This window comes from Phyllostomus hastatus, unplaced genomic scaffold (assembly GCF_019186645.2).
Source record: "Phyllostomus hastatus isolate PE091 unplaced genomic scaffold, TTU_PhHast_1.1 phas_contig_34, whole genome shotgun sequence".
NCBI lineage: Eukaryota > Metazoa > Chordata > Mammalia > Chiroptera > Phyllostomidae > Phyllostomus > Phyllostomus hastatus.
Window position 1 is genome coordinate 60,221,607 of NW_025333857.1, and position 26,530 is coordinate 60,248,136.

The 26,530-nt window shown below is 39.7% G+C and overlaps 1 protein-coding gene across 3 annotated transcripts in view; it reads right to left on the bottom strand.

Moving 5' to 3' along the window:
• The window catches only part of FKBP15 (FKBP prolyl isomerase family member 15), a 48,812-nt gene that overhangs the window by 19,603 nt on the left and 2,679 nt on the right, over positions 1–26,530 (bottom strand). For 2 of the 3 annotated variants that reach the window (XM_045840529.1, XM_045840528.1), the window contains exons 2-15: positions 24,042–24,157; positions 19,340–19,424; positions 18,804–18,873; positions 15,516–15,590; positions 15,087–15,185; positions 12,493–12,642; positions 11,558–11,626; positions 9,902–10,048; positions 7,569–7,711; positions 7,045–7,102; positions 4,758–4,865; positions 2,621–2,723; positions 2,046–2,152; positions 268–382 (exon numbers count right to left, since the gene is read on the bottom strand). In XM_045840529.1, coding sequence (XP_045696485.1) covers positions 268–382; positions 2,046–2,152; positions 2,621–2,723; positions 4,758–4,865; positions 7,045–7,102; positions 7,569–7,711; positions 9,902–10,048; positions 11,558–11,626; positions 12,493–12,642; positions 15,087–15,185; positions 15,516–15,590; positions 18,804–18,873; positions 19,340–19,424; positions 24,042–24,157 — 1,445 coding nt within the window. The remainder of the gene's footprint in view (positions 1–267; positions 383–2,045; positions 2,153–2,620; positions 2,724–4,757; positions 4,866–7,044; positions 7,103–7,568; positions 7,712–9,901; positions 10,049–11,557; positions 11,627–12,492; positions 12,643–15,086; positions 15,186–15,515; positions 15,591–18,803; positions 18,874–19,339; positions 19,425–24,041; positions 24,158–26,530) is intronic. The other variant, XM_045840530.1, reaches the window with a different exon arrangement.

Consider the following 26,530-nt stretch of genomic DNA (forward strand, 5'->3'; position numbering starts at 1 on the left):
TTCCCAGTCAGAGTACACACTTGGGTTTTGGGCCAGCTCCCCAGTTGGGGGCGTGCGAGAGGCAAGCATCAGATGTTTCTCTTGCACATTAATGTTTCTCTCCTTCTCCCTCTCTGCCCCTCACTCTAACAATAAATAAATAAAACCTTTGAAAAAAGGTAAGAAAGAAAAGGCAGAGGTCTAATTGGAGTAAACATGAAACAGGGATGGGAGGAAGGAGAGCACAGCAAGAGCAGAAGACGAGAAACTGAAGGGATCACTCCCTACCTTGAAAATGGGGAGCCTGGGAGAGCGGTGCTGGGTACAAGGGCCGCGCGGGCTGCAGCTGGGAGGTGACGCCCGGCGCCTGGGGGTAAGCATAGGCTGACATACCTGCATAGGGCTGAGAAAACGCCAAGAGTCAGTTCATAAAACATTTGTGTCTTTCTTTATTGCTTAATTTATCTTTGATGAAATAAAGTAGACAAGCCAGAAGGACACTCAAACTTATTGAAGCTGCAGGTGGATGAGATGAAGGTTTGGTATCAGGTAAGAACCGCAGCAGGAGTATTAGCTTTGTAACCCGGTCACTGCAGCCCTGCCCAGAAAGTGGGGGTAGGGTATCTCCGGTCAGTCTCCAGTCCTCTGGAGACACAATTTAGTTAAGCAGGAATTCATTCCCCAGCCACAGGGCCTACGTATGGCCTAAGAAATGTTAACACTAAGACAACTCTGCTGACCTTCCATCGGGGTAAAAGAAGAGGTGTGCACTGAGATGCCAAACCAAATCCACTGCCAGGTTCCAGAGGAGGCCTCTTCCTGGCTAGTTTCTAATGCTCATCTATGTAACCAAGAGCTCTCCTTTCCCTCTGAGCCTCATTCACCTCGACTATAAAATGAAAACAATAACATCACCTTTTAGGGTTGTTGTGTGAAGTAAATGAAGTGAAACATATGTAAAGTTCCTAGCACCTGTTAAGTGCCTGGCAGATAGTAAATGCTGAACAAACAGCAGCTGTCCCTTTAATGATGATGGTTATTCTTCCTTGAAGTAAAAAAATGTAGCTATGCAGCTCATTTCCAGAGACAGATATAACTACCCATTAATAACACATTTAAAAAATCTTAGTCTACAGGATGGTAATTCTCCATCAAGGAGTGAAGAGAGGGCAAGTGGGACTTTTTTCAACACTGATACACCCCAACCTAATGGAACAGAACCTGCCCACCATCACTCCTATTCTTCCATTAAGAATCACTAAGAAAGTGAGGCCCTGTTACTACTGGGAGTATGTCTTATGCATCAAATGCACAGAGACAGAAGAAAATGTCCACAATCCAGACAAACAGTCAGCAGAGGTAGACAGGCTGCTGCCACTGCCTTCTGTAAAAACTGAAAAAACTAAGTGCTGGCTGTGAACCAAAAGGTCGCCAGTTTGATTCCCAGTCAGCACACATTCCTGGGTTGTGGGCCAGGTCCCCAGTTGCGAGTGTGTGAGAGGCAACTGATCTACGTATCTCTCACACATCAATGTTTCTCTCCCTCTCTTTCTCCCTCCCTCCCCCCCCTAAAAATAAATAAAAACATATTTTTTAAAAATGAAAAAACCTACTTTAGGGGATCACTTTTGGAGACTAGGCACCAGAGTCCAGCCGTATTTTCTATGAAGCCTCCACCCTTACCCTACAACTACTGTGCTGAGTGAAGTGAAGAATCTTCACCTCTCAGCTGTTTGAAAGACAAGAACAAAGGAGATGTAAACTTATACCCCTCAACTAGATATGTGTGAAAAAGAAAGGAAACAAACGTGGCATGGGCCTTGACAGTGTGCCAGGTTTTGTACCGCGTGCTTTGTTTGTTCTTGCATTTAATCTTTAGAACAACCCATAAGGCACATAATCCTTTGACTGGTTTAAGGATAAAATAGTGGTGGTTCAGGAAGGGGAAAAACTATAATCCCTGGCTGTAGAGAGCTGCTACAAATTGTGGAGGAAGAAGAAAAGAGAATAACTAGAACTATAATAAATTATACCTTATAAATGATATGGTTTTAAAGTGTTGTTACCTGAAAGGAGTGGGAATTTCCAGATACAGCTGAGTGGGAATCAAGAGATGCAACTTGCATTAAGGCAGCAGAGGGTGCTTGGAGCCCAGTAACAGATGGCTGAGGTGCTAAGATGAAGCAAGAAGTTTTCACCGTTAGCCATGCTTACTTGCATGAGTCCAGAGTAGCACCTTACATACTATCGGGCTTCAGACTTCACCACAATCCTCACCTAATCTCCTAAAACCAACTCTACCGGAGTCTCAGCAATGGGCCAAAAGAACAAAAGTGGGTGTTCTCGGGTACATGTGACCCAAAAGGACAATCCCATCAGGTGACAGGAAGTGCAGAATTACATAAAGGGAGATATCTCATTAGCAGAACACAGATCTGCAAAACTGGTAATGCAACATAGCAGGCAGACCAAAGACATCTCCAGGTCTGAAAATGCCTTATCCAGGGACAAACTGACAAGTTTTACACCCTAGACCAGTTCTCAGTACTAAAATGATACAGCCTAACAATTTAAGGAATAGTGATGGTAACTCTGGTGCTGACACAATTCAAGGCCACAGAGCCTTGGAGGGCTTCCTTACCGTGTGTGGTCATCTGTGGAAGCAGAGGCTGGGCAGGCTGAAGAGAGGGCTGGATAGGTGGATTCGGCACGGGCTGCCCAGTTCCCCGCAGAGCGTTCACTTCCTGAAACAGGCACCAGCCTCTCGGTTATTATGGGTGAGCCCCTAACTATGGGTGAGCCACTAAGGCTGACTGTCCACCCGAAACCTGCTTACAACACAGGGTTCCGCGGCAAAGAGGAGGAAGGGAAAGCAAGCAGGACGGCAAGAGCTCAGGGCGCGGGCTGCTGGGAGGAAGCACTCTATTATGTAATACTGTAAGACCCCTTCTCCTTGTAAATCATCTCGGTTAAAGATAATTTCTTCAAATATTCCAAGTTGTTCAGGTTTTATTATTTGAAGCAGCTAAAGTGACTGCTCTCCAGAATGTATCATTTACCCAAACAGCAGTGACCGTAAGTAAGATGTCCCCACAGAAGTGGGTTCCCTTGCAAGGAAACCCAGGAGATAATCCAGGCTCTTCATTTCTGCCAAATAATCTCCGTACATTTCAAAGTACTCAATGAAAATCAGAGTAGGATTCATGCACTTCATTACCATAATGTTTTGGGATAATATATTTTTAGTGTTTTCCCCCCCGTCTTTCTTTTCATAAAAATCAAAGCAATGTTGCTCCCCACTGTAACTCTAAAGAAAGCCATCTTACAAACGCCCCCCTTCCGCACAGGAGGGAAAGGAAAACCCGAGGCACAGTACACAGCGCCTGTGACCGGCTGTGCTGCAGCTCAGGGGCCGAGGCTCAGACACCCTTTCACTGCGACGCCTCCTCTCGCCCCTGACACTCTCAGACGCGTCTTACACATTTCTGGAGAAGCACCCCACTCTACATCACCACAGCTCTAAACTAACCTAAGTGTTTAACAGCACAGTGAATGGAGTTATGATAAATCAATATCACAGAGCACTGGGTTGCCTTTAAAGGTAATAATGCTATGCTTTATTTATTTACCTTATTTATGTTCCTGGCAAAAATGTTCATGATATGACATCGAGTCTAAAAATCAGGTCACAGAGCAATATATATATAAAAGAATGCCCTGTTTATTAAATATATTTCTTCTTTCAATAATTTAAATTGTTCTACAAAGAATAAGTAGCACTTAAAATTTTTAATAAAGAATGTGATCTTGCGGGAGTAAAAGGGAGAAAACTGACCTTGAACAATGATTAAAATAAATATTAAAAAAAAAAAAGAATATGATCTTATCCAAATTTCATTTCTGGAGATCAGATAAAAACCAATCCTATGACAACAGGCCATAGAAATCTCACCTTGCTTTAAATGTTAAATCTACTTAAGAGCTTTTCCAAAAAGAGATAAAACAAAATTGTGAAAAATAAAAGTATTTTGAAAAAATGCTTCTTAGGAGTACAACCTTTGCTATATGTTTTACATCAAAGTGAAAGAATCCAAAAACTCAATCTCTATTAAGCATTTTGATTGAAAAAGGGTGGTTTCATTGAACAAGATATTAACTAACCAGAAAAGAATTATGTTAGAATTGTTACTTCATATTATGCAACAATTTTAAGATGGATTAAAATTTAGATCTAAATATGAAATAATAAATATTTCTTAAAAACACATGTGATGTTTATATCCGAAAGTTTCTAAGCATAACGGAAAAAACTGACCTGGTTACAATGCAATTCTTGAACTTCAAAAAAACCCCATACCACATACAATGACTGAAGACACAACAGTGTGACCTTTAGTAACAGGTAATATCAGTGGGAAGACCAACACTTTCCAAGAAGACCTAAACATTCAATTAACGAATACAAGTCGAACATCTTTTATGATTTGAGCATCATACTGCCCCAAGAGTGATCTTTACTGGCAACAGAGTTTCCAGTAGAAGGCTAAATTACCTACTTAAAACTTAAAACTGCCCAGTTCTTGTGGTAGATGTAGGAAATTGCTTCCACTTCTCAGGAGAATTGCTACACGTGTGTTAATACCAACCTGCATCATTTTGAATATAAACCCCTTAAATAATGATTCTGGGTTAGAGGCAGAAAAGTAATAATTTCCATGAAAGGAACAGAAGACAGCAACTTCTGCACTTGTCATCGTAACACAGGCAGGGGAACACACCTCCATTTCGGAATCACTGGACTCCAGCTGTGGTGGGAGGATGGGCAGCATGGCCTGGCCCATTTTAGCCATCCGAGAGATCAACTTGGCCTTGACTATATCGGGATTCTAAAAAGACAGGAAAGTCACAAAAACCACTGTAATCAAGGTTCATTACCTTCGGTTAACTCTGTGTCTGTGGCTCTTGTATCACATCCAACTAGTCCCCCTGCCATATCTATTTGAAACCATTTCTTCTAGAAAAAGAGAGCATTTTCTGGCCTAGAAACATGCGCAGGTCATACATAATAACAACAGGAAAAATAATTCCCCGTATGTTTGGATTGGACAGTGGTTTCACATGTATTACTTCACTTCACTTAAGTCTCCCCGCCGTGCGTAATTATTCTCATTTTACAGATGAAAACCTAAAGTACAGATTAAGAGAATAAGTAAGGCATTTTAGATGATAATACTTTCTCAAAAGCCTGGAAGAAATTCAGTAGATAGACTTTCAGAAGAGATTTGGGGAGAGGAGGGAAGGAAAACAGCAGCTCTGTTCTAAATTCAGCTTCCTGTAACTCTGGCCTGGTGCTGACTGCGCGCTGCACACTGGTGCATTCACACCCACTTCCCAGTAGCCCCTGTGCTCGAGGCTGCTGTATCCATTAACTGGTTCAAAGTACAGCCTTCAGGGTGGAGAGCACATACCTCTGAGGGTGCCCAAGATGATCTACTGAGCACAGAAATGACCACAACCTCTACTTTAAAATTATTTTATAGCTACAGCAACAAGACAGTAAATCTGTTTACAAGGATTGACAGTGCTTTATTATATAGTTTGTAAATAGACATAGACTGGGAGTATGTACTTTTTTTCTTAACTGATGGAGATGCATAATCAAAAAAGTTGGATCCAGCAAGGGAGGACTCCACACAATAAAACAGTATGATCTAGAGACAAAATATGAATGAGGAAACTTTGTATTCCTATTTGTTAGCATCTGCATAAAGAAACACTGAAAGAACATACAAAAAACTAATAAAAGTTGTTGCCAAAGGTGGGGTGAGATGGAATGAGGTAGATGGGGGCAGGGGTGGGAGTGAGTCTTCCCAATGTGTATCTTGTTGTATTGTTCCGCTAACTGTACCATATGAATGTAATTACCTATTCAAAACAAAAAATAAAGACTTCAATGTCAAAAAAGAAGATGATTAATTTTACGTTATGTGAATTTTGCCTCAATTTTTAAAAAAGGAAAAAAAGGAAAAAGACCTCTAGTGTACAAGTCACTGAAACTCAGAAACAGGTGACAAAGGTAGCCATGTCTAGAGAACACCACAGAATAAATACTGTACAACTTTTTGGTGACTGTTCAAAAATCTGAAATCATAACTGTTTTTCAATTTTTTTTCTTCCTTCTAGGGTTTAGGGGATCACTTTTTGCACATCTCAGATCAATTATTTGCTTAATAATTCTTTCTTTGGGCTGAATATAAACAAGTAAACTAGGGGTGGAGAGAAATTACTGTTCAATTTCATTCCACACAACTATCCTGTTTCCCACTGTGGTGGGTGAAGGCCACGGGGCTCTAGAACTTGAAGTCCTTTAGTCATCACCTCATCATCCACAGGCAGCAAACTTAGATGCCGTCATGAGCCAGGTAGGACAGGAGCAAACTACAGTGTACACCCTCCTACACACATTCAAATCCAAATTTTACTACAGCAGATGCTGATCTCATCTTATATTTAGGGAAACACGGAGGCCCAATGTCCTTTTCAAAGTCAACTCTAGCTGCTGCATTAGTGCAAGATTCCTTCCTCTAAGAGGATGAAAGTATGAAGATATGCAGTATAACTACAATAATATGTAGTAATTACAATAATAATAAGGTAATATTATCAGCTTTTACAATATGCCTGACACAGTACTAAAACTCCATAGGCATTATTTCATTCGAACCTCATACCAGTCTCCTGAGGGATTACTGGAAACACACCGTAAGCAGGCTCCGAGCTCAGTGTGTTACACACACATCTCCAGTCCACATAAGAACCTTACAAAGGGGCTATGAGAATCGCTTCCATTTTAGTAATAAAGAAGCTGAGGACCAAAGACTACAAGAACAGAGATTGGAATCCAGGCCTATCTATGCAGAAGCCCAGGCAAATTTATACTGACTCCCAAGTAATATGAATAAAGTAATCATCAATTTCTAGCTAAATCTTCAGTTCTCAAAAGTTTTAAAAAATCTCCACCCTCCACATGAAAATGGGGAGAGGGAGACAGACCCGTATACTCACTGTGTTGACGGCGAGCTGCTCGCTGAGGGAGTCGGATTTGGCGCGAAGGGCCGGCTCCCTGCAAGCGAGCAGACATGTCCTGAGATGAGAACCAACTCCACGACCGCCAGTCCAGACTGCACTGGGTGTGCAAACCGTCCCTCCAGACGTTTGCCAATTCAATAGTGAAACAGAATTTTAACTCCTGAGTTTGCTTACTCTCTGAAAGCTGGTGAAGGTGAACAATTTTCCATCTAAATGCTTACTATTTACATTCTTTCCCTTGGGTATGTATTTTGTGACTATGCCTTTTGCCCAATTTTATTCCAGGATTTGACAGGCATTCTTAAATATCTGAGTTAGTGCTTTAACAGGCTATGAATATTCATCCTTTGTCAGAAAAATCTGATGTGTTTTTCCCATTTTCCTCATCCCATTTTTAACATTTAGAAATTTTTTAGTTTGCAGCTATACCCCTATTTCTGAACCCCTCTCAGTAATTTTTATGGACAATAATAGGGCTTGACACAACTCTAGTGTCTTACCCTGACTTGAAAGGCACCGACATGGGCACTGACACGGCGGGATCAGCAGGCGGGCCATCAGCACCAGGTACGGGAGAAGGGGCCGCAGAGTCCCGGGAGCTCACGCTGTGCCCGTCAGAGCCGGAATCTCTGGCAAACTTCACCTGGGGAAAGAATGCACAGCTGAAACGGGTCGCCAGAAAGGCTCTCTTCCCCCTCCATCCTCCTTGCACTTTACTTATTCTTCATTATACAAGTCATTATCTGTTCATTGTGGCAAATCAGAAAATGCAGATAAGTAAAAAAAAAAAAAAGGTAAGAATCACCTGCAATCCAACCACTAAGCAATAACACTGTAGGATTTTGGATGTAGTATTCCACATTCATTTCATGTGTTTTTACAAAAATGGAGCCACGGTGTTTTGCAATCCACTATGCTCACTCAGTGATATATTAACATATTTCCACATTACTAAATTAATGATCTACAACATCACATTTAACTACCAAAGAGTATGTCTAACTTCGAGGGTCATGTCCTTAACTTCTATTATCAACCAAAAAAAAAATCTCCAAAGAATTGTGGGAACAGGAGTCATAAATATCAATGCTATTGCAAAATATATTTCACCAATTCCTACCCGTTGTACATTCAAGTTATTTCTAATTCTCTCTATCACAAACAATACTTCTACGAATAGCTTTATATCTGTATCTTTGCATAAAACCTTAGATATTCCCAAAGCAGAACTTCCCAGATGTTAAACTGCTGGATAAAAGGTATGCTCACTTTTAAGACTCCTGACACATACCACTAAACTTCCACACCCGCAAGGGGGAGCTGTGTCACACTGTAGAGGTCGTGTGTAAGTCCTCCTCAACACGCTTGTTGCCCTGGGCAAAGCGCTCTCCATCAGTCTCGTCAATTTAATAAGCATTTCAATTTGTAGTTATTTGGCTACTGGTAAAAAAATAATTTGTTTCTTATGTTTCCATATGCCATTCTTAATGGATGCAAATTAGTCTGTTATCCATCACCAGCCACAATGTCCTCAGACTCAAAGGAAAATTGAGGCTGTAACAACCGTGGAGAAGGCAGCTGGAGGCAGGCCAGTGAGCGAGGCTGAAGTGGCCCCGCAGAGATAACAGCGTCCAGTTTGGGAAGAGACCCTTAGAAGGAAAGCATAGCCTTTCCCTGTTGTAGTAGGAATAATGGGCACAGTAAAGATGACCATAATATTTATTTGTTGTATTTTATAGTTTATGATCACAGACATTATAACATTTGGACCTAACAATCACAGTATAAAGCAACAAGGGTCTTTTTTTTCCCCTTGGGGGGTAGCTTCAATTTAATTAACTACAATTTGTTATAAATTTCATTGTAAAAATTAAACAAATTCATAATGAAAATTTTAAATGGTACAAAGGGATAGAATGTAAAAAAGTTTCTGAGCTCTATTTCCATTTTCCAGAGAAAATCACTTTAAAAGCATTCCTTTTAAAACTTCCAGAAACTCTCTATGGATATATGAGTATATATATGCCTATATATATATGTGTGTGTACATATACATACACACAAAGATGTATTTATAAACATACAAGGTGGACAAAAACAGGCTTACAGATGTTCACATGGAAAAAGACATACAGGTTATGATTATTAAAACAGCTTAACTCTGTTTTACATTCTCATGAGTGTAAACCTTTTACCTATCCTTGTATACAAACATATAGGTACATACGTATGCCTGTGTAAATATATATATACCCATACTATTTTGCAACTTTCTTCTTTCCCTTAACAATAGATTTTGAATATTCTTTAAGAGTTACATATTGGGAGTAAAAGGGAGAAAACTGTACTTGAACAATGATTAAAATAAAAAAAATGTTAAAAAAAAAGAGTTACATAAAAGTTCACTCTGTGAAAAAACTATAACCAGTCTCTTAATAATGGGCACTTTGTTGTTTCCAGTTTTTACTGTTATAAACAATGTAGCAGAGGGAGGAAACTATGTATCCATTTTTATATATCTGTCAATAAATAGATATCTTTACATACTTGTGAGAATACATCGATAGGATAAATTTGTAGCCATGGAATTACCAAGTCAAAAAGTATGCACATTGGGTAGGAATCACTATTTTAAGGATGAAATAAAAAGGTTAGTGTAGAGAAAAGATTTGCTCAGTCAATGACCTCTCCTAGACTCTAAATAGAGAGCCAGTAAGGATATAAAGCTTGGCATCAAAAAAAGTCTCCAGAATCTGGTTCTCAAACATATTGGCTCATTTTACTTAACTAGCAAAGAGGACTCATCGACACAGCACAGGGCAATTTTACTCACCCGCCTGATCTCCACCTCAAACACCAGGACTGAGTCTGTTGATGGCGTCCATCCTATCACCCCTTCAGAGCCAGCAGCACAGGCTGGAGGGATGATAAGCAACCGCTTCCCTCCTTTTCTCATGCCCAGCATTCCATCCTCCCAGCCCTTTAGAAACCAGAGAAGGGGAAAAGCTCATGAGACACAAACCTCCTCAAAAGAAAAAAATGAGGTACAGATCATCAGGTTTCACTCATTCATACTTTCAGGTTTGGACCTCTGGAAAGAGCTCAAGTTTAACTAGTCCCGCACCTCCCCATGGGTTAAAAGGATATCTAGAACACTGCTTCTAACTTACTCGTAAAAGCCAGGCTATCTGGAGATGGATGAAATATACTTATTTTAGACAATGAGACAAATTGGGAGGAATAGGAGAATGGCATTGAAAAAGAAAAGCTATCATTTATTAAACATATTTTTTCAAATGCTCTGGCAAGTGCCTTTCTTGCATTATGTTGTTTACCAGAATAACCTCGTAAGTTGGCAGCATTATCCCCATTTTACAGAGGAGAAAAATGAGGCTTAGGGAGGTTAAATAGTACAAGATCAGATAAAGAGAGAACCTTAAAAGCAGCAAGAGAAAAGCGGAGAGTTACCTACAAAGGAGTTCCCATAAGATTACCAACTGATTTCTCAAAAGAAACCAGACAGGCAAGAAGGGGCTTGAAAGAAGTATTCAAAGTCATGAAAAGCAAAGACCTCCAACCACGATTACTGTATCCAACAAAGTTATCATTTAGAATGGAAGGGCAGAAAAAGTGCTTCCCAGACAAGATAAAGCTAAAGGAGTTCATCATCACCAAGCCCTTATATGAAATGTTAAAGGGACTTATTTAAGAGAAAGAAGATCAAAACTATGAACGTTAAAATGACAACAAACTCACAACTATCAACAACTGAATCTAAAAAACAAAAACAAACTAAGCAAACAACTAGAACAGGAACAGAATCATAGATGTGGAGATCACATGGAGGGTTATCAGCAGGGAGGAGGAAGGAGGAGAATGGGTACAGGGATTAAGAAGCATAATTGGTAGGAACAAAATAGACAGGAGGAAGTTAGGGACAATTGTAATAGCATTATCAATAAAATACACTTTAGAAAAGTACAAAATATAAAAAAATAAAAGTTATGTAAATGGCTTTGGGGACATTATTAAGTAAATAAAGGTTACTTGAAGACAAGCACTGGAATACGGTGACAGATAACCGAGATGGCTACTAAGTGACTACTGGGCAGGCAGTATTCACGGTACGGACATGCTGGAGCCGGGTTGACGTACCTCCACGGCAGGACAGAGCAAGGTTTCATCACAGTTCTCAGAATGGCAAGCAACTTAAAACGTATGAATTGTTTATTGTGGAATTTTCCATCTAACATTTTCAGACTGCAGTTAACCACAGGAAACAAACCATGGAGAGCAAACCCACGGATAAAGGGGGACTACTGTATATTGTCTCACAGGTAAAAATCTCCCAAATGCAGACAATGTTTACTTTTGATCAAGCCTTTCCAGACCCTCAGAAGACACCCAGGTTAGAAATATCACAAAATTTAATCTAAATTAAGCCTACTGCAACTGACAAAACCATGTAATAACACAGTTCAGCCTTTACCTTGATGACTTTTCCTGACCCTAATTTCAGGCGAGGCAGCTTATCTTTGTTAGCAGTGGAATCAAAAACCTGCAATTTGATCAAAGTAAATGATAAATGAGGTCAATTTCAAAAATAATAACAATCATTATAATATGCAACTTACTCCATACTAGCATAGCATTTCTGGAATAGGGAATGTCAAATATACAGGGAAAACAGTTTTTAAGAGCAGAAAAGACAGGACCACATCATGGCTAAAGGGTCTTATCACACAGAATATCCATGAGGCATTTATTTTCCAGTTTTAGAAAAAGAGTGACTTCATCTATTAAAAGCATTTTCCATCTATAAAGAACTTTCAAATAAATTATCTCATTTATTGCTGACACCAATCCTGCCACTAACCACTAACCTCCATCCACCAATGGGGGAAAAATTTAAGAGTTTAAATGACTTGACAAAGTTAAAGTTAGGATAAAACTGGGACTGAATCTACTTTTTTTAACTAACAGTCCTAAGTTTTTTCTATCATACCACACTATTCTGAGGGCTCAATAGTATTGGAAGACGAAAAGCTCAACCTATTCATAGTAGCTAGTATAAGAAAAACTGACACAACGGGAAGGTCTAAAGAAGCTTTAAGACCTACTCCCATATGAATACATTCCAGTTTAAAACTGGCAGAGGAGGACAGACACACGAGTGAACAATTCCCAAAATAATACTTGGGAAATTGGTTCCCATTTTCTTTAAGTAGAGTCATAGTGGCACCGAGTAGATCTTATACATTAGCATTTCATGACTACGCCCCAAAAGCAAGAGCAGGGATTAGAACAGGCTCCTAAAAGATCTCTATTTGCCAGCAGCAGCAATTCACAGTAATACTATCTTACATCTGAATAACCCTCATGCTGTTCAAATGACAAAGGAATTTGCAGGGTACATTCTCTTACCTGGCCCAGGGCATGATTCTGAAAGAGCCAGCTGGTATAGGCCACTTCCAAAGAATCTCCAACTTCCACAGCAGGACCCTCTGTTACAATGAGGTCCTGTGAGAGCACTGCCTCCAGGGAAGAGGTGCTGTTGCACTTGGCAATGCACACCTGTGAGACAAAATCAAAGCAGCATAAACTTAGTTTAAGCTCAGTTAAGTATGCACTCTTTTTGCTAATGTTCTTTTCCACACAGTGGCATCCACTAACAAAACAGATTACCGGTACATGTTTAGAAGTAAACCATTCCAAAGTCAGTATTCTTGCCAGGAATTACAGTGTCTAAGAGTATGGCTTTGAAGTCAGACTGTCTGAGTATACATCTGGGTTAATTAACTGGCACTTATGAACATGTGGACTTGGACAAATAACTTCACCTCTGTGAACCTTATTTCAGAGGTGTTTATGTAAAACGGAGTAAAACTTTGCAATCTCTCCTAATGTAGTTATAACGACTGAACTAAATCAAGTGGAGTACTAGGCACAGTACCTGGAAAATAATGGTAAGCACACCTAAATGGTAGCTATCATTACCATTCTGATTATTTACTGCTGCAGAATCTGGAAACCTAGGCAAGACAGAGAGTTTCTCAAAAAAAACATACAGAAAGCATTTTTAAAGGCAATGTAATCATGTAGAAACTTCATTTATTTAATATGAGCTTTTCTCCTTTCGATTCTCACTGGCCTCATCCAGCACCCTGACTCACCTGCCTCCTTGTCCCTTGTGCATCCACTTAATCATTGACCTAAGACAACGAGGTTCTGGTCAGCATTAAACAGTCTTAGGAACAAGGTCTCAGTCTACTGACTACAAACAGAGTTTCAAATCGAACTAAAGATAGTATCTAGTCCTCAGTTTTGTTTCAGCTCCAGACCCAGAAAAACAGTGCAGCCAGAGGAAGTGGCGCCATGGCTGACAGGAGGACCAAATGCACTGATCAGCTGCCTCCTACTCTAACACTGACCGATCAGTAGGGACCACAACCCTAACTCCCTTAGTCCCCTATGTAACCCACCTCATAGGAGTTGGGAAGCCAGGTCTTTTGAGCACTGGTTCATCTGCAACTCAGGGCATGGCACCACTTCCTCAACTAGTAAGCCCTTACTTTCTTTGCTGCAAACTTCTATTTGTGTGTTATCGGGCTCTGATGTGTGCAGGCAAATGAGCACCTTTAGTCTGGTAACAAGAACAAACTAGGGGAAAAAAGGCCCTTTACAAAACCATGTTGAATTCCCCTAATTTATATCTGTACTACCTATAGTTTTAGCCATATTATCTTAGCACAGTTTTAGCCATATTATCTTAGCACTTCTTACACAAAGAAGTCTGGAACATCATTATGAATAATTACTCTATAGTTTTTTTTATGGCATAGCATTTTAGTTAATGTTTTAACATAGTATACATTAGAAAGCTGCTACTCATTTTCTTTTAAAAAGTTTCATTATTGTACTCAAATAAAGGCCAACTAAACCAATGAGATGTAATTTTTTTTTAAGATTTTATTTATTTATTTTTAGAGAGGGAAGGGAGGGAGAAAGAGAGAGAGAAACATCAATGTGTGGTTGCTGGGGGCCGTGGCCTGCAACCCAGGCATGTGCCCTGGCTGGGAATTGAACCTGTGATGCTTTGGTTTGCAGCCCACACTCAATCCACTGAGCTATGCCAGCCAGGGCTAGAGATGTCATTTTTTTATCAGGCAAATAAGACTTAAAAAACCCCCAACAAGATAATTCCAAATGTTGGCACAGGTACAGTGAGAGAACTGACAGCAATGTGAGGCAGTGCTCGCTCTCTGCAAAGCAGTGTGCCACAGTGTACAGGGAATCTAAAAAAATCTGAACCCTCTGACACAATCTTTCACTGCTAAAAACTCAGCTTCAGAAAATAATCAGGAGGAAAAAAGACTTAAATGCTCACTACAGTATCACTTATTTAAAAGACTGAAAACATTCTAAATGCTAAAAGCAAGGAAATGCCTAAATAAACTAAGAACCATTCATATTATTAAGCTTTCAAAATGTTTCCAAATAATTTTTCATGAGGTAGAAAAAGATATATCATACATTATTAAATAAAATAAGAAAGATATAGAACTCTTAAAGGAATGGATCTATATATATATTATGGGTCAAAAAAATAACATGTTAGTAGTAGTTATTTAGGGTAGTAGGATTATGAATGATTTTTTTAAAGTTTTCCCAAACTTTTTACAATGATCACGTAGTAACCCTTAAACAATTCCTTTAAAACTTTTAAAAAAATAGTTATATATATTCCTTAAGATAATTTATGAAGTGGAAAATGTTTTAAAGAACTAAGTTTACATTTAGCCTTTTTTTCTCTTAAAGTCTCATTTTCAAGCAATTTGAATTAAGTATTCCTATTATTTCCCTAAAATACAATAAGCTCAAGTGACAAATTTAGTGGGTGTTTTATGCTTGGCCACTAGCAAAGTGTAGCAGGATAGGGTGTTCCATATACTTTCCTCAGATCAAAAGAAATCCAGACTAGTGTTTGGTTTTTCACAGGAAGGATACCATGGTCTTACCTGTTTATTGAACTCCACAGCAGCCTTCTCTGACTCAAACATGATGGACCAGTTTTGCCTCTGGTCATCATAAAAGGTGCTATAGTTATTGGGCCGAACCTAGGGAAAGGAAAAATGCTGGCATAACTTAACCATGGGCAGCAGAGCAGATAAATGACTGCCTAAACTGATACAGAAGGGCCCTGACGAAGGTGGACCCAAAGAAAGATATCAGGGAACTCTCTTCTTCCCTCTCACCTTCCATCAATCATCCCTCAGTCCACAGTCCCCGAAGGCAGCCAAGAGACCTTTCCAAGAGGCTCTGTTAAGATCTGCAGTCTGACATCCAGGGCTGAAGCAACCGATCTAATTCCCACCAGGTATGCACAGACCACTCTCCCCTACAACCCTAGCCCCAGGGGGTTAATGATTATAATACAGAAGTCTTACCATTAGCTCAAAGTTCAGATGAATCCTGGCAACAGTAACTGGCTGCTGTTGACTGATGTAAAGAAGAATCTTATACTATACTCAAGCAAAGATGGGCAGGAAAAAAAAACAAGAAAGAAGTTAAAAGACAATACAAAAATCAGCAGTAAGATGTTAGGGGTTGTGTTTCATACATGCATAAAACTCAAAACTCAGTTAATCCCTTACAGTTTGGATTTTAAATGATATCTTCTCACTACCCATTTTAATCTCTTTTCATTTTGCCTTTACTCTTTAACTATAATTAGCAATGTCCTTATTTTGTTGGTGTTTTCATTTGTGCGAGGGGTGACTAAGAGACAAACAAATGGCTAATGGGGCGTGAAAAGACGCTCAGCATCATCAGTCACTGGGGAAACGTAAATTAAAACCACAATAAAGTACCACTTCACATCAACTAAAGTGGCTATTAAAAATAACTGAAAAAAATACTGACGTGTTGGAACACATATATTGCTTATAAAAATATAAAATGGTAGAGTGCTGGGGAAACAGTCTGGAAATTCCTCAGAAAGCTAAATATAGGATTACCTTATGACAGCAATTTCACTCCTAGTATACACCAAAAAAAGAGAAAAAGAAAACAGGGACTCAAACACGTACTTGTATACCAATGTTCACTACAACATTATTATTTATAATTGCCAACAGCTGGAAACAACCAAGTGTCCATCAACCAATGAATGGATAAACAAAATGTGCTATATACACAAGATGGAATATTACTTAGCCATAAAAAGAATGAAGTTCTGATACACACTACAACATGTATGAATCTTGAAAACATGCTAAATGTAATAAGCCAGTCATAAAAGGACAAATATTTTATGATTCCACTTATGTGAAATACCTAGAATACGAAAATTCATAGACCCAGGATGTAGATTAAGGTTCCCAGGGGATAAGGGAAGGAGGGTTGGGGAATTAGTGATTCACAATTACAGATTTTCTGTTTGGGGTGATGAAAAAGTGGAAATGGATGGGGGTGATGGTTGCTCGATACTATGAATGTAATTAATGCCACTGAATTATACACTAAAATATGGTTAAAATGGCAACTTTTATGTTTCATTTACTATATGCACACATACAAACCAGTTGCACAAACGATTAAAATTCAACCCCAGAGGGGAGGATGAGACTATGAGGGCTCATATATACACAATCTTGCGCCAGAAGGATCTTCCCTTACCCTAAGTTAGGCAGGTGGAGTGAGGGGCTGATCACCTCAATGCAATCCAATCACATATCGAACTGGTCAGGAAAGGATCATAGATTTATTAAGAGCCACTCCGCTTCTGGGCTGTCCCTATTCTCAAGCATTATCTTCCCGGGCTTTTGATTGAGAGCCTGGAATATCTCTGACTTCTCAGTCCTGCCATTTGCCCATCAGAGATTCTGAGCTGAGTTCTTTAGCCTCCTCCCTAAGAAGTTCAAAATCTAGCAAATGTATTGAGAGGAAGGTCATTTGATGCTCGTATAGGTTCCCGTCTTACACTAGGACTTTGTGTCCTATGAACCACGAGACTGTAGAAGCTTCCCCTCTGCCTTTCTGGCACAGCCCCTGGACTCCATCCCAGCACTCAGCAACGTCCTAGGGGGAGAAAACCAGTCTTGCTTTTGGAGAAACTCTAGTTTTTGCCAATGCCTCTTGTGCCCAGATGTCTCAGTGCTTGGACCATACCTGATGTTTAGTCTACACTTAAGTATCAGCAGAGTCTCGAGGAAAGGAAACACTCAATTCATTGGCTCTTTCCTCTCTGAAATTTTAGTTCATCTAGTCCTCATCATTTCCACAGCCCAACAATGAATTTTAAAGTGTAATTTTTGCAGCAATTTATCTCCTTTTTAATAATTGTTACAGCAGAAATGTTTTCTGCCACAACCTACTACACCCCATTTGGTAGTGAAGGGTAGTCAAGTCCCAACATCAGATTTTTATGATCCAAATGGCAACCCCTAATGAACAGATCTAAATAATCATCACTGAAGGCTGCTAACATGAGAAACAACCAAACTATTTATCTCCAGATGGGAAAATGAAACGGACTTAAGGGACAGAGTAACCAACTGCAATATATGGACCTATCAGATCCTGTTTAAAACAAACTTCAAAAAAAAATCAGGGAAATACGAATACTAACTGGTAGTGAATGATCTAAAAAAATTATTGCAGATGATATTTTTTTAGGTATGATAATGTAATAATGGTTGCATTTTCAAAAATCCTTTTCTTTTAGCCCTGGCTGGTGTGGCTGTGGATTGAGCTTGGGTCTGTGAACCCAAAGGTCATAGGTCTGATTCCCAGCCAAGGCACTGTTAGGGGGCGTACAAGAGGCAAATGATTAATGTATCTCTCACATATTGATGTTTCTCTCTCTCTCTCCCTCTCTTCCCCTCTCTCTGAAAGTAAATAAATAAAATCTTTTTCTAAAAAATCATTTTCTTTAAGACATACATACCAAGATACTTATAGCTAAAACTGTATGCTGGAGATTTATTCAAAACAATCTGAGTGGAGTAAGAAGGGAGACTGGCTTGGTTTCAGGTGGCTTGGTTTAACTGTTAGAGCCTAGTAATGGGTACCTGGGGTTCATTATTCTAGTCCTACTATTCTTATGCTTCTAAATTTCCATAATTAAGTTTTTAACACAAATGAGTGTTGGGTACATTAGCTACCCTGAACAGGTCATTTTCTGTCTCTGTGTCTCAGAGTCTCTGAGGAGCATGGAATCCATGCTCTCTGGACCTCCGAAATTCTATAATTTCTTATGCTCATTTCAACAATGTTCAAAACCTTCTGGAACAGAATTTGAAGATAGATACAACCCACACAAGTAAATCAGTCTCAGGGCTTCTAGCCACATCTCCTTTTTGACCCAAGCCAGTATTTTACTGTGTTGTCCATCTCATTACCAAATTTCCAAAGGATAAACACTGGTCGTTAATGCAGGCACAAAGACATACTGCTCTAAGTAGCACACTAAGTGTAGCTCATTACCTTACAAAGGAACATCCTTGGTGAATGGTTTACTCTGAAACTCCAAATGCTTAAGCTAGGTCCATATCACATGTTTAAATGCACAGTAGTAGGGAAGGACTATAAATGTACCTAATATTAAAAATTCACACTCAGGACAATCATTCAAATCCTCTAAAACATGAGACACTGGGCACGCCCAGAGGAAAAGCAGCTCATCAGTATGACCTGGGGCACCTGAATGTACACAAGATGTGAGGCAATCTCACCTCTCTGGCTGTGTGATTTCCCAGGACTGCAGCACCAAATTTGCCCTGCTTTACATATTGACCATTTGTGCTATAGAAGGAAAAAAGCAATAGGTATTAGTACTTCCTTAAACTAAGCAGAACCAGCTTTATTTTCTGCAATATAAAAGTGGGAAATCCAGTCATTCAGCCTCTAGAAAGGAATGGAGATGAGCAGTTTACAATTTAAAGCTCTTATGCAACTGCTTTACTCTTTAAATATCTACTATTCATATCTCAGTGGAGTAGCTTTCTTTGAGCACTTGGAAAGGCAGCTGTTGAGGGTGCAAGCACTTCAGAAAGGGGGAGAGAGGGAGGAAGAGAGGGAAGGAGGAGAAGAGATAATGGCTCTTCAAAGTTTTATGAGAAGTTGGAGAACTCAAAAGTTAAAAAGCATTACTGTCACTTTTTCTAGGGAAAGGCTGAGTAGCCGTTTTGCAATGAACAGAGGCTTACTGAGAAGGCAGGAGCTCAACCCACCCCTCCACTTCAGAAAGCACTCCTTCCCTGCTACTTACTATCTATATGCATGGACTGCTGTTGCAACCAACACTGTGGAAGTGCCTGTTGAGGTGGGTGCTGTTTTCGGTGTCGCCTGATTTCCTGAAGATGAAGAAGGAAGCAAAATTGTCATTCATTTCTTGGTTGAAACTGGGTTTTTTTTTTTAAGCGTTAAAGCTGCTTCAAAATTCTTCTTTACAAAATTCTTCTTTATACCTTATAGTTAGTGTTAAAATGTTTTCATGACCATTATCATCATTTGATCCATAAAACAGTGGCATGACCTCATGTGAGGATAAGAAAACCGAGGCTCTAAGCACTCAAGTGCTTTACACAATGATAGCAGGAAGCCTAAGACTAGAACCCAGGACTCTGACTTCACTCCAGACAAGAGTTTGGGCTGGGCAAGAAGCGTTATCTAGAAAATGAGGTCATATTCTATCTACTTTCTTTTCCCCCTTCAATATATATATATATATATATATATATTTTATTTTATTTATTTTTAGAGAGAGGGAGAAAGAGAGAGAGAGAAACATCAATGAGTGGTTGCTTCCCACTCACCCCTCACTGGGGACCCAGCCCACAACCCAAGCATGTGCACTGACAGGGAATCGAACCTGCAACCCTTTGGTTCTCAGGCCCGCGTTCAATCCACTGAGCTATACCAGCAAGGGCCCCTTCCAATATTTTGACAGCTATCATAAATGAAAATAAAATGATTTCTCCTTCCCTTACTTCTGTAATACAAAATGTATGATATTCAGGTCTCAGCCATTACTTACATTTCACAGTGGTATAAGAGTCATTCAGTGTTTTGAAATAAGGGTATATTTAGATAAGTCACATATTTACACTCACCACATGAATAGTGAGACATAACAACTAAGAACTTATTTTCAAAAGCATCCTTGTTTGATTTTTTATTTTGCATTGATAAAAACAAGGCAACACGCCCCAAATAAAGTCACTTATGCTAAACTCCACATCGCCAAGCTAAGATTTAATTGCAGTTTGGCCCTCCCAGAAATGGAAGCTTAACCCAATCAATCAGTAATTGCCTGGTCAGCACTAGTGAGGCAACCTGCCTGGCAGACCCGCTGCCATCCCCTAAGGGAAAGTAATCTGGCAATACCCAGCCCGCTTCTTTGCCTAATGTAACTTCTTTGCTCCTGCTCCCTTCTGCTCACAAGTCTTTCATTTTGTGCAGCTCCTCGGAGCTCCTTTCAGTCAGACTGGATGCTGCCTGATTCAAGAACCGCTGAATAAAGCCAATAAGATCTTTTAAATTTTATCCAGTTGAATTTTGTTTTCTAAATTTTCTATTGACACATTTTTTTCTGATTGTAGAGTACATATACATTGTAGAAACCCAGCAAATATAGAAATATAAAGAAAATAAAAATGACCTGTAATCTTGCCACCCAAATAAACGTTAATAATTTAATGTATTTACTCCTATTCCTTTTTCTATGCACGTAAACTCTGCAGCTTCATCTTTCTGAAATAAAATTAATGATATAATGCCAACCTTCTTTTCTTACTTAGCATAGGCATTTCCTTTTATTCTTCAAAATGTCCAAAACAAAAGACAAAAGTCCTAAAAATGTTTTTAGTGGCTACATAAAATACTGTATTATCACTCTACCAATTTCCTATTGTTTGACATTTCTTTGAGCCATCTTCAATTTTTTTGTGTTACAAATAATGCTATGGTAAGCATTGCTAAAATGTACATCTTTGTGTGTACCTCTAATTACTTTCTTAGAAAAAATTTCTAAAAATGGAACTGGGGGGTGAAGGAGTATAAAAAACTTTAAGGGTTTGTCACACCCTGCCTAAATGTCCCTGACAAGTGCCATGCCACTTTACACTCCCACCAGCAGTACGAGTCTCCCAGCTTTGCATCCCTGTCAATGTGAGGAAATTACCTTTTTAAAATTTTTACCAGTGGGACGGAGGCAATAGGGAAAGGGGAAAGTCATCTCATTCTTACTTTCATTTGCATTTATTGTTTACAGGGAAGCTGAAATTTTAACATTTTCTATAAACTTATACACTGAACATTTGCTCTGTTTTGATGAATTGTCCACTGACATTGTTCACTTATTTTCTTAGGCTGGTGTTCACATTTTCCTTATTTTTTTTAGTAAAACCCTACCACTAGTTTTTACCTCATTCAGCACTTTCCAGCTATAAGTAATACTATAATATTATAAAACTTTCCCCCTGATATGCAGGGTACAACAAGAGTAAGGTAACTAAGGCCAGAATGTGGTTACCGGGACAAGTCTGAAACACTGAGAAAAACTGTCTCCGTGAGGTCAGCCTTGCATCCCTCTTGAGGTTGGCGTAACTTCTCCCAGCACACCCGCATCTCCCTATTGAATGCCACGGAACAGGAAGGTGTTTGTGGGTTTGCTAGAGGGATAAGTGAGTCACATGCTCACAATCACATGATCTTCTCATTGGCTTTGCATTTCTTTCTCTATGAATTCAGCATTGTACAGATTTTTGAATTCCCAACTCATGAGGACTTTCTTTTAATGGTATGTAGTTTCCAATCTTTTTTTTTTAGCAAAGTTTCCTTGTTTTTAGTGTCTGTTCTTCTCCCCCTACATGCTTTTTAGAAATGAATATAAATATATATTCATTTATATGTGTGTGTGTATATATATATTATATATAATTTTTTTTGTACCCATATGTTGGATCACCTTTGCTATCGTCAGTGTTCGTTACTTTCTTTTGAAACCTTCTCTTAATTTTTTTACTTTAAAAGTTTCCTGCCCTGACTAGTGTGGCTCAGTGGATTGAGTACCGGTCTGTGAACCAAAGAGTTGCTGGTTCAATTCCCAGTCGGGGCACATGCCTGGGTTGTGGGCCAGGCCCCCAGTGAGGGGTGGTCGGGAGTCAACCACACATTCACGTTTCTTTTTCCCTCCCTTCCCCTCTCTAAAAGTAAATTTTAAAAATATTTAAAAATAAAGGCCAGAGTAAATATCTTAGACTTCATGGGCCATATGGTAACCGTTACAACTACTCAACTCTAAATATCCCAACAACACCTTCAGTGCTAGCATTGTGCCTAGCGTGTAAAAGGCATGCAACACTTTCATATTCATTCAACAAATATTTAATTTAATGTCCCTCACCACCTGTTCAGTGCTGGTAGCTCAGGGTTGTTTCTATCAGAACCTCTCTCCTCTTCAGGCTCTCACACAAAGACAGCAAAGTACAGGAGGGAAGAAAACCTTTGGAGTAAATCAGATCAGCGTTCAAATTTCGATTCTGTTATTTACTGCTTACTGCTGCATGATGCTGATCAAGTCCCTAAACTTCTCTGAGACTCTAACATGATGGTAGTCTCACCTATAACACAAAATTGTGAGAATTAAATAAGAAAATCTATGTAAAGCACACGAGACTGGACACATAGCAGGTATTATTAGTCCCCCTTCTCTCTTTTCAGTCAATGAATGTTCACTCAATTTTCTTTTGTGTCCATCATGATGAAAGGTACAGGGATATAGCACTGAGTGTCACTGCCTAGTCAGGAAATATTTGCTGTCATCATACATCAAGGTAAAAAAAGTAATAAGCAGCTCTTCCTTCTCATCAGAACACTGGACAGTACCTACTAAGAGGGCCCTTGGTGGAGTTTTTGAGAGTGGTGTCCACAATGGGCAGAAGAACGTACCTGTGACCTTTCTTCACCAGTTTCCAACAAAAGACACACTTTCTAGCTGCTAGAACTGGCATCTCAGAACTTAGAGAGGGAAACTGACCAAGGATGAACAACCTGGCATACCTCTGTAGGAAGGCTAATTATTCTTTCAACTAACTTGGTAGGTGTTTGGAACCACCCTGCCTGGTATCAGAAGCTGTAACGCCCGCTAAGGCTGAGGGAACGACCTTGGACCGTAAGCCAGCAAGGAGACAAAAGCTTATCTCCCTGGTAGGAGCACGGCTTCTGCTCCCTTTACTTCACTCTGCCTGGCCCCCAATGCTTGGTCAGTTAGCCAATGACAGGTAAGATTCCCCAAGGGGGAAACGATCTCAGATAGGCATGATCACATGGGAGGCCCCCAAGGAAGGACTTGGGGGGCTATAGCAAAAGGGGGTGGTGGACTCCTGCCCCTTGGCTTTGACAAAACCTGAGTCTTCATTGTCTGTGAGCAAATCTCCTAATCTCTTGGCTGCCTTACTTCCCTTGCTCCACCTAAGCCTGAAACAATGACAGAGGGTGGTGCAGCCCTGTGCTGGAAAGGGCGGTTCCCGGGCAATCAAGCCTAAGAAAGAATATGTAAAATCCTGTGAAACCTGCTTCTTTTAGAATGCTCTCAACTAAGTGATAAGGTTCCAAACAAGAAGTAAGTTTGTTCCTCAAAGTTTTACAGCTCTTTAGCTATCTGACCCTGACTCAAAATAGGCCCTCAGACTTCTTTGTTATCTATTGTTTGATCCTTTCTTCCTGGCAATGATTAATGAGCTTTACCTGAATTCCTGTGTAAAGGAACCCCAATAAAAGCCTGCTCGGGCAGGAGAATGGGGTGCTCTCCACTAGAGAGAGTGGCCATTTCGCCCCTATTTCCCCACAGGACTCAGTTGTTCCTGTGTGTGTTTTTCTCGTGTTTCTACGAGCATCCGCAGCTGCGATGGATACCGCTGGCCCGGTATCCTCCACAGGTAGGGGCTAATCCTAACCTCTTAACTTACCTGTTGTTGCTGTTCCCTGGCCCTTCTTAGGCTGTTTTGGGGCTGTGTACTGGAAGAATTCATTTCCATGGCCAGCAGCTGTCTGATCCAGTCCAAAAAGAGAGGCCAATCTGGCACTGTCAGTAGAAAATGAAAATAACGTTTCATTTGTTATCTCTCAAATCTGGTATCATGATAAATGCAGCTCACCTACAATCTTGAATAAATACCTCCTTGACTGTATATCCCACCATTCAATACTGGAAGTGGAAGACAAGTGTCTTTGAAATCAAGATTGTATTTTTGATTGGAACATCATCAGCTGACCTTACCTGTCCATAAGACTTTAGTCAAGGCATTTCTTTCTGGACCTCAGTTTCTGCATCTGTAAATTGAGGCAGTTGTTCCAGATGCTCTCTATGGTCTCCTTAAACTGTAAATTCTTGCCTTTAGCAAGTCATCACTTCCTACTTTATACTAGTTGATTAAGCTGAAATAAAACTGTACTATGAAGTTACACCATCAAACACAGTCCTGTCTACCACTTCACCTAACAGGCAGAACCACTCTTTTATCATCCCTTGCAATGAAGCTTATGCCCCAAATATTCTAATGAAACTGCTTTTGCAAGGATCACCAACAGCCTCTTTGTTACTAAATATAATTTGCCGGTCCTTATCTGAGTTGGCCTTCATGCTGCCTTTTTACACTTATTTTGTTCTTCAAACAAAATCTTCCCTTAACTTCTGTGGGGATACCTGTGGGATGGGAAGAGGGACAAGCCCAAATAAGAGATCAATAAATGTTAAAGACGTCCATTTCATGCCTTCCCATTTCTCTGTATCCTTGGAATCTTTCTCCTTTGCTCGACCTATCAATGTTCATGCCCCTAAGATTTTATACTCTCTCTGTCCTGGCCATCTCATTTATTTACCTTGGTATCAAGTGCTAACCAAATGCTGATGATGCTCAAATTTGTATCCTCAGCCCAGAATTTGCTCCTGCATACCAGACGACACAGATATCCCACAGGCAACACAAATGCCACAGGTCCAAACCAGAACACCTCTCTTCCAGTCCCCACTGCCCCAGCAAAACCTGTTCTTATTCGTCTGCTTCCTCTCTTGGTGAATGACATTTTGTGTTGGGGTTCCCAAGACTAACGCCAGGTTCAGTGATCTATTAGAAGGGCTCCTAGACTTGGCATATAGTTGTACTCATGGCTAAGATCTAGTACAATGAAAGGCTACACAGCAACATCAGCAAAGGAAAAGGCACATGGGACAAAGACTAGAGGAAACCAGGAGCAAGCTTCCAAGTGTCCTCTCCCAGGGGAGTGACATAGAACACATTTAATTTCTTCAGCAATGAGCTGTGACAATGTGTGTGAAGTGTGGTCTACCAGGAAAGCTCATTAGAGACTTAATTCCCCAGGCTTTGGGTCTCTAGGGGCTGAAAAACAGAAACCCTCTAGCAGTTACCAAAATTCTAGAATCCCAGAAGAAACATGAGGTTCATGAATCATTTTGTTTGTACAGTTTAGATAAGTGAGCCAATCTTATCATTTACAGAAAGTTTATTATCAAGGTGGGAAATGTTTACCAGTGAAGTTCCCAGATGTCAGCCAAGTGCCAACCTTGTAAGCAGGGCTTTCTAAGGATAACAGTTTTAGTTCTACTATTTTGTCTAGTTGGGCAGAATTCACTGTCACCATACACCTAACCCATCAAGGTGAAAGAAGTGAAAAGCAGCTCTTCCTTCTTGCCAAAACACTGGTTAATTTATAATTTTAAAATAAACGTCAGCCAATGCATTTATAGTTGCCAAAGTCTTTATCCAGCCTTAGTTTTATTTTTATTTTTAAAGATTTTATTTATTTTTAGAGGGGAAGAGAAAGAGAGGGAGAGGAGTATAGTTTTATACTCCTTTTCTCATCAAAAACAGTAACACTGTTTTTATGCTACAACAGTATATTTAAATAAACAGGGGTTCTTTCTGTTGGTAAAAGTACTTCTTTCATGAACTGTGGCATCAAGCATTTACTTCTACAATAATGATAATGGCACACTGGCAATCTGCTTGCCTGATTTCAAATTCAGGTTCCTTTACTTTTTAGCTGTGTGACACTGGGCAATTTACCTCTCCAGCCCTTAACTTCCCATTTGTAAATGGGTGTAATAGTAAAAACTACCTCACAGAGCAGTAGGAAGAAGTAAATATGATAATGTGTATGTATTACTTAGAAGGATGTGCAGTGCCTGGCATTAAGTACACCATATGTTTTAAATACATGTGCACACATCCTTAAAATATTAATTCAACTCAGATACCCTTGCAGAGAAGTAAGCTTAATCGATGCACAAACTGACCTGCAACTATGAACTGATATTAACAAGAAGACAAAACTATAGAACTGGGAAAGGTCTCAAAGATCATGTAGAGAAAACCCCATTATTTAAAAGACTGGGATCTGGAGAGCCGAGGAGAATGAAGTGACTTACCCAAAGTCA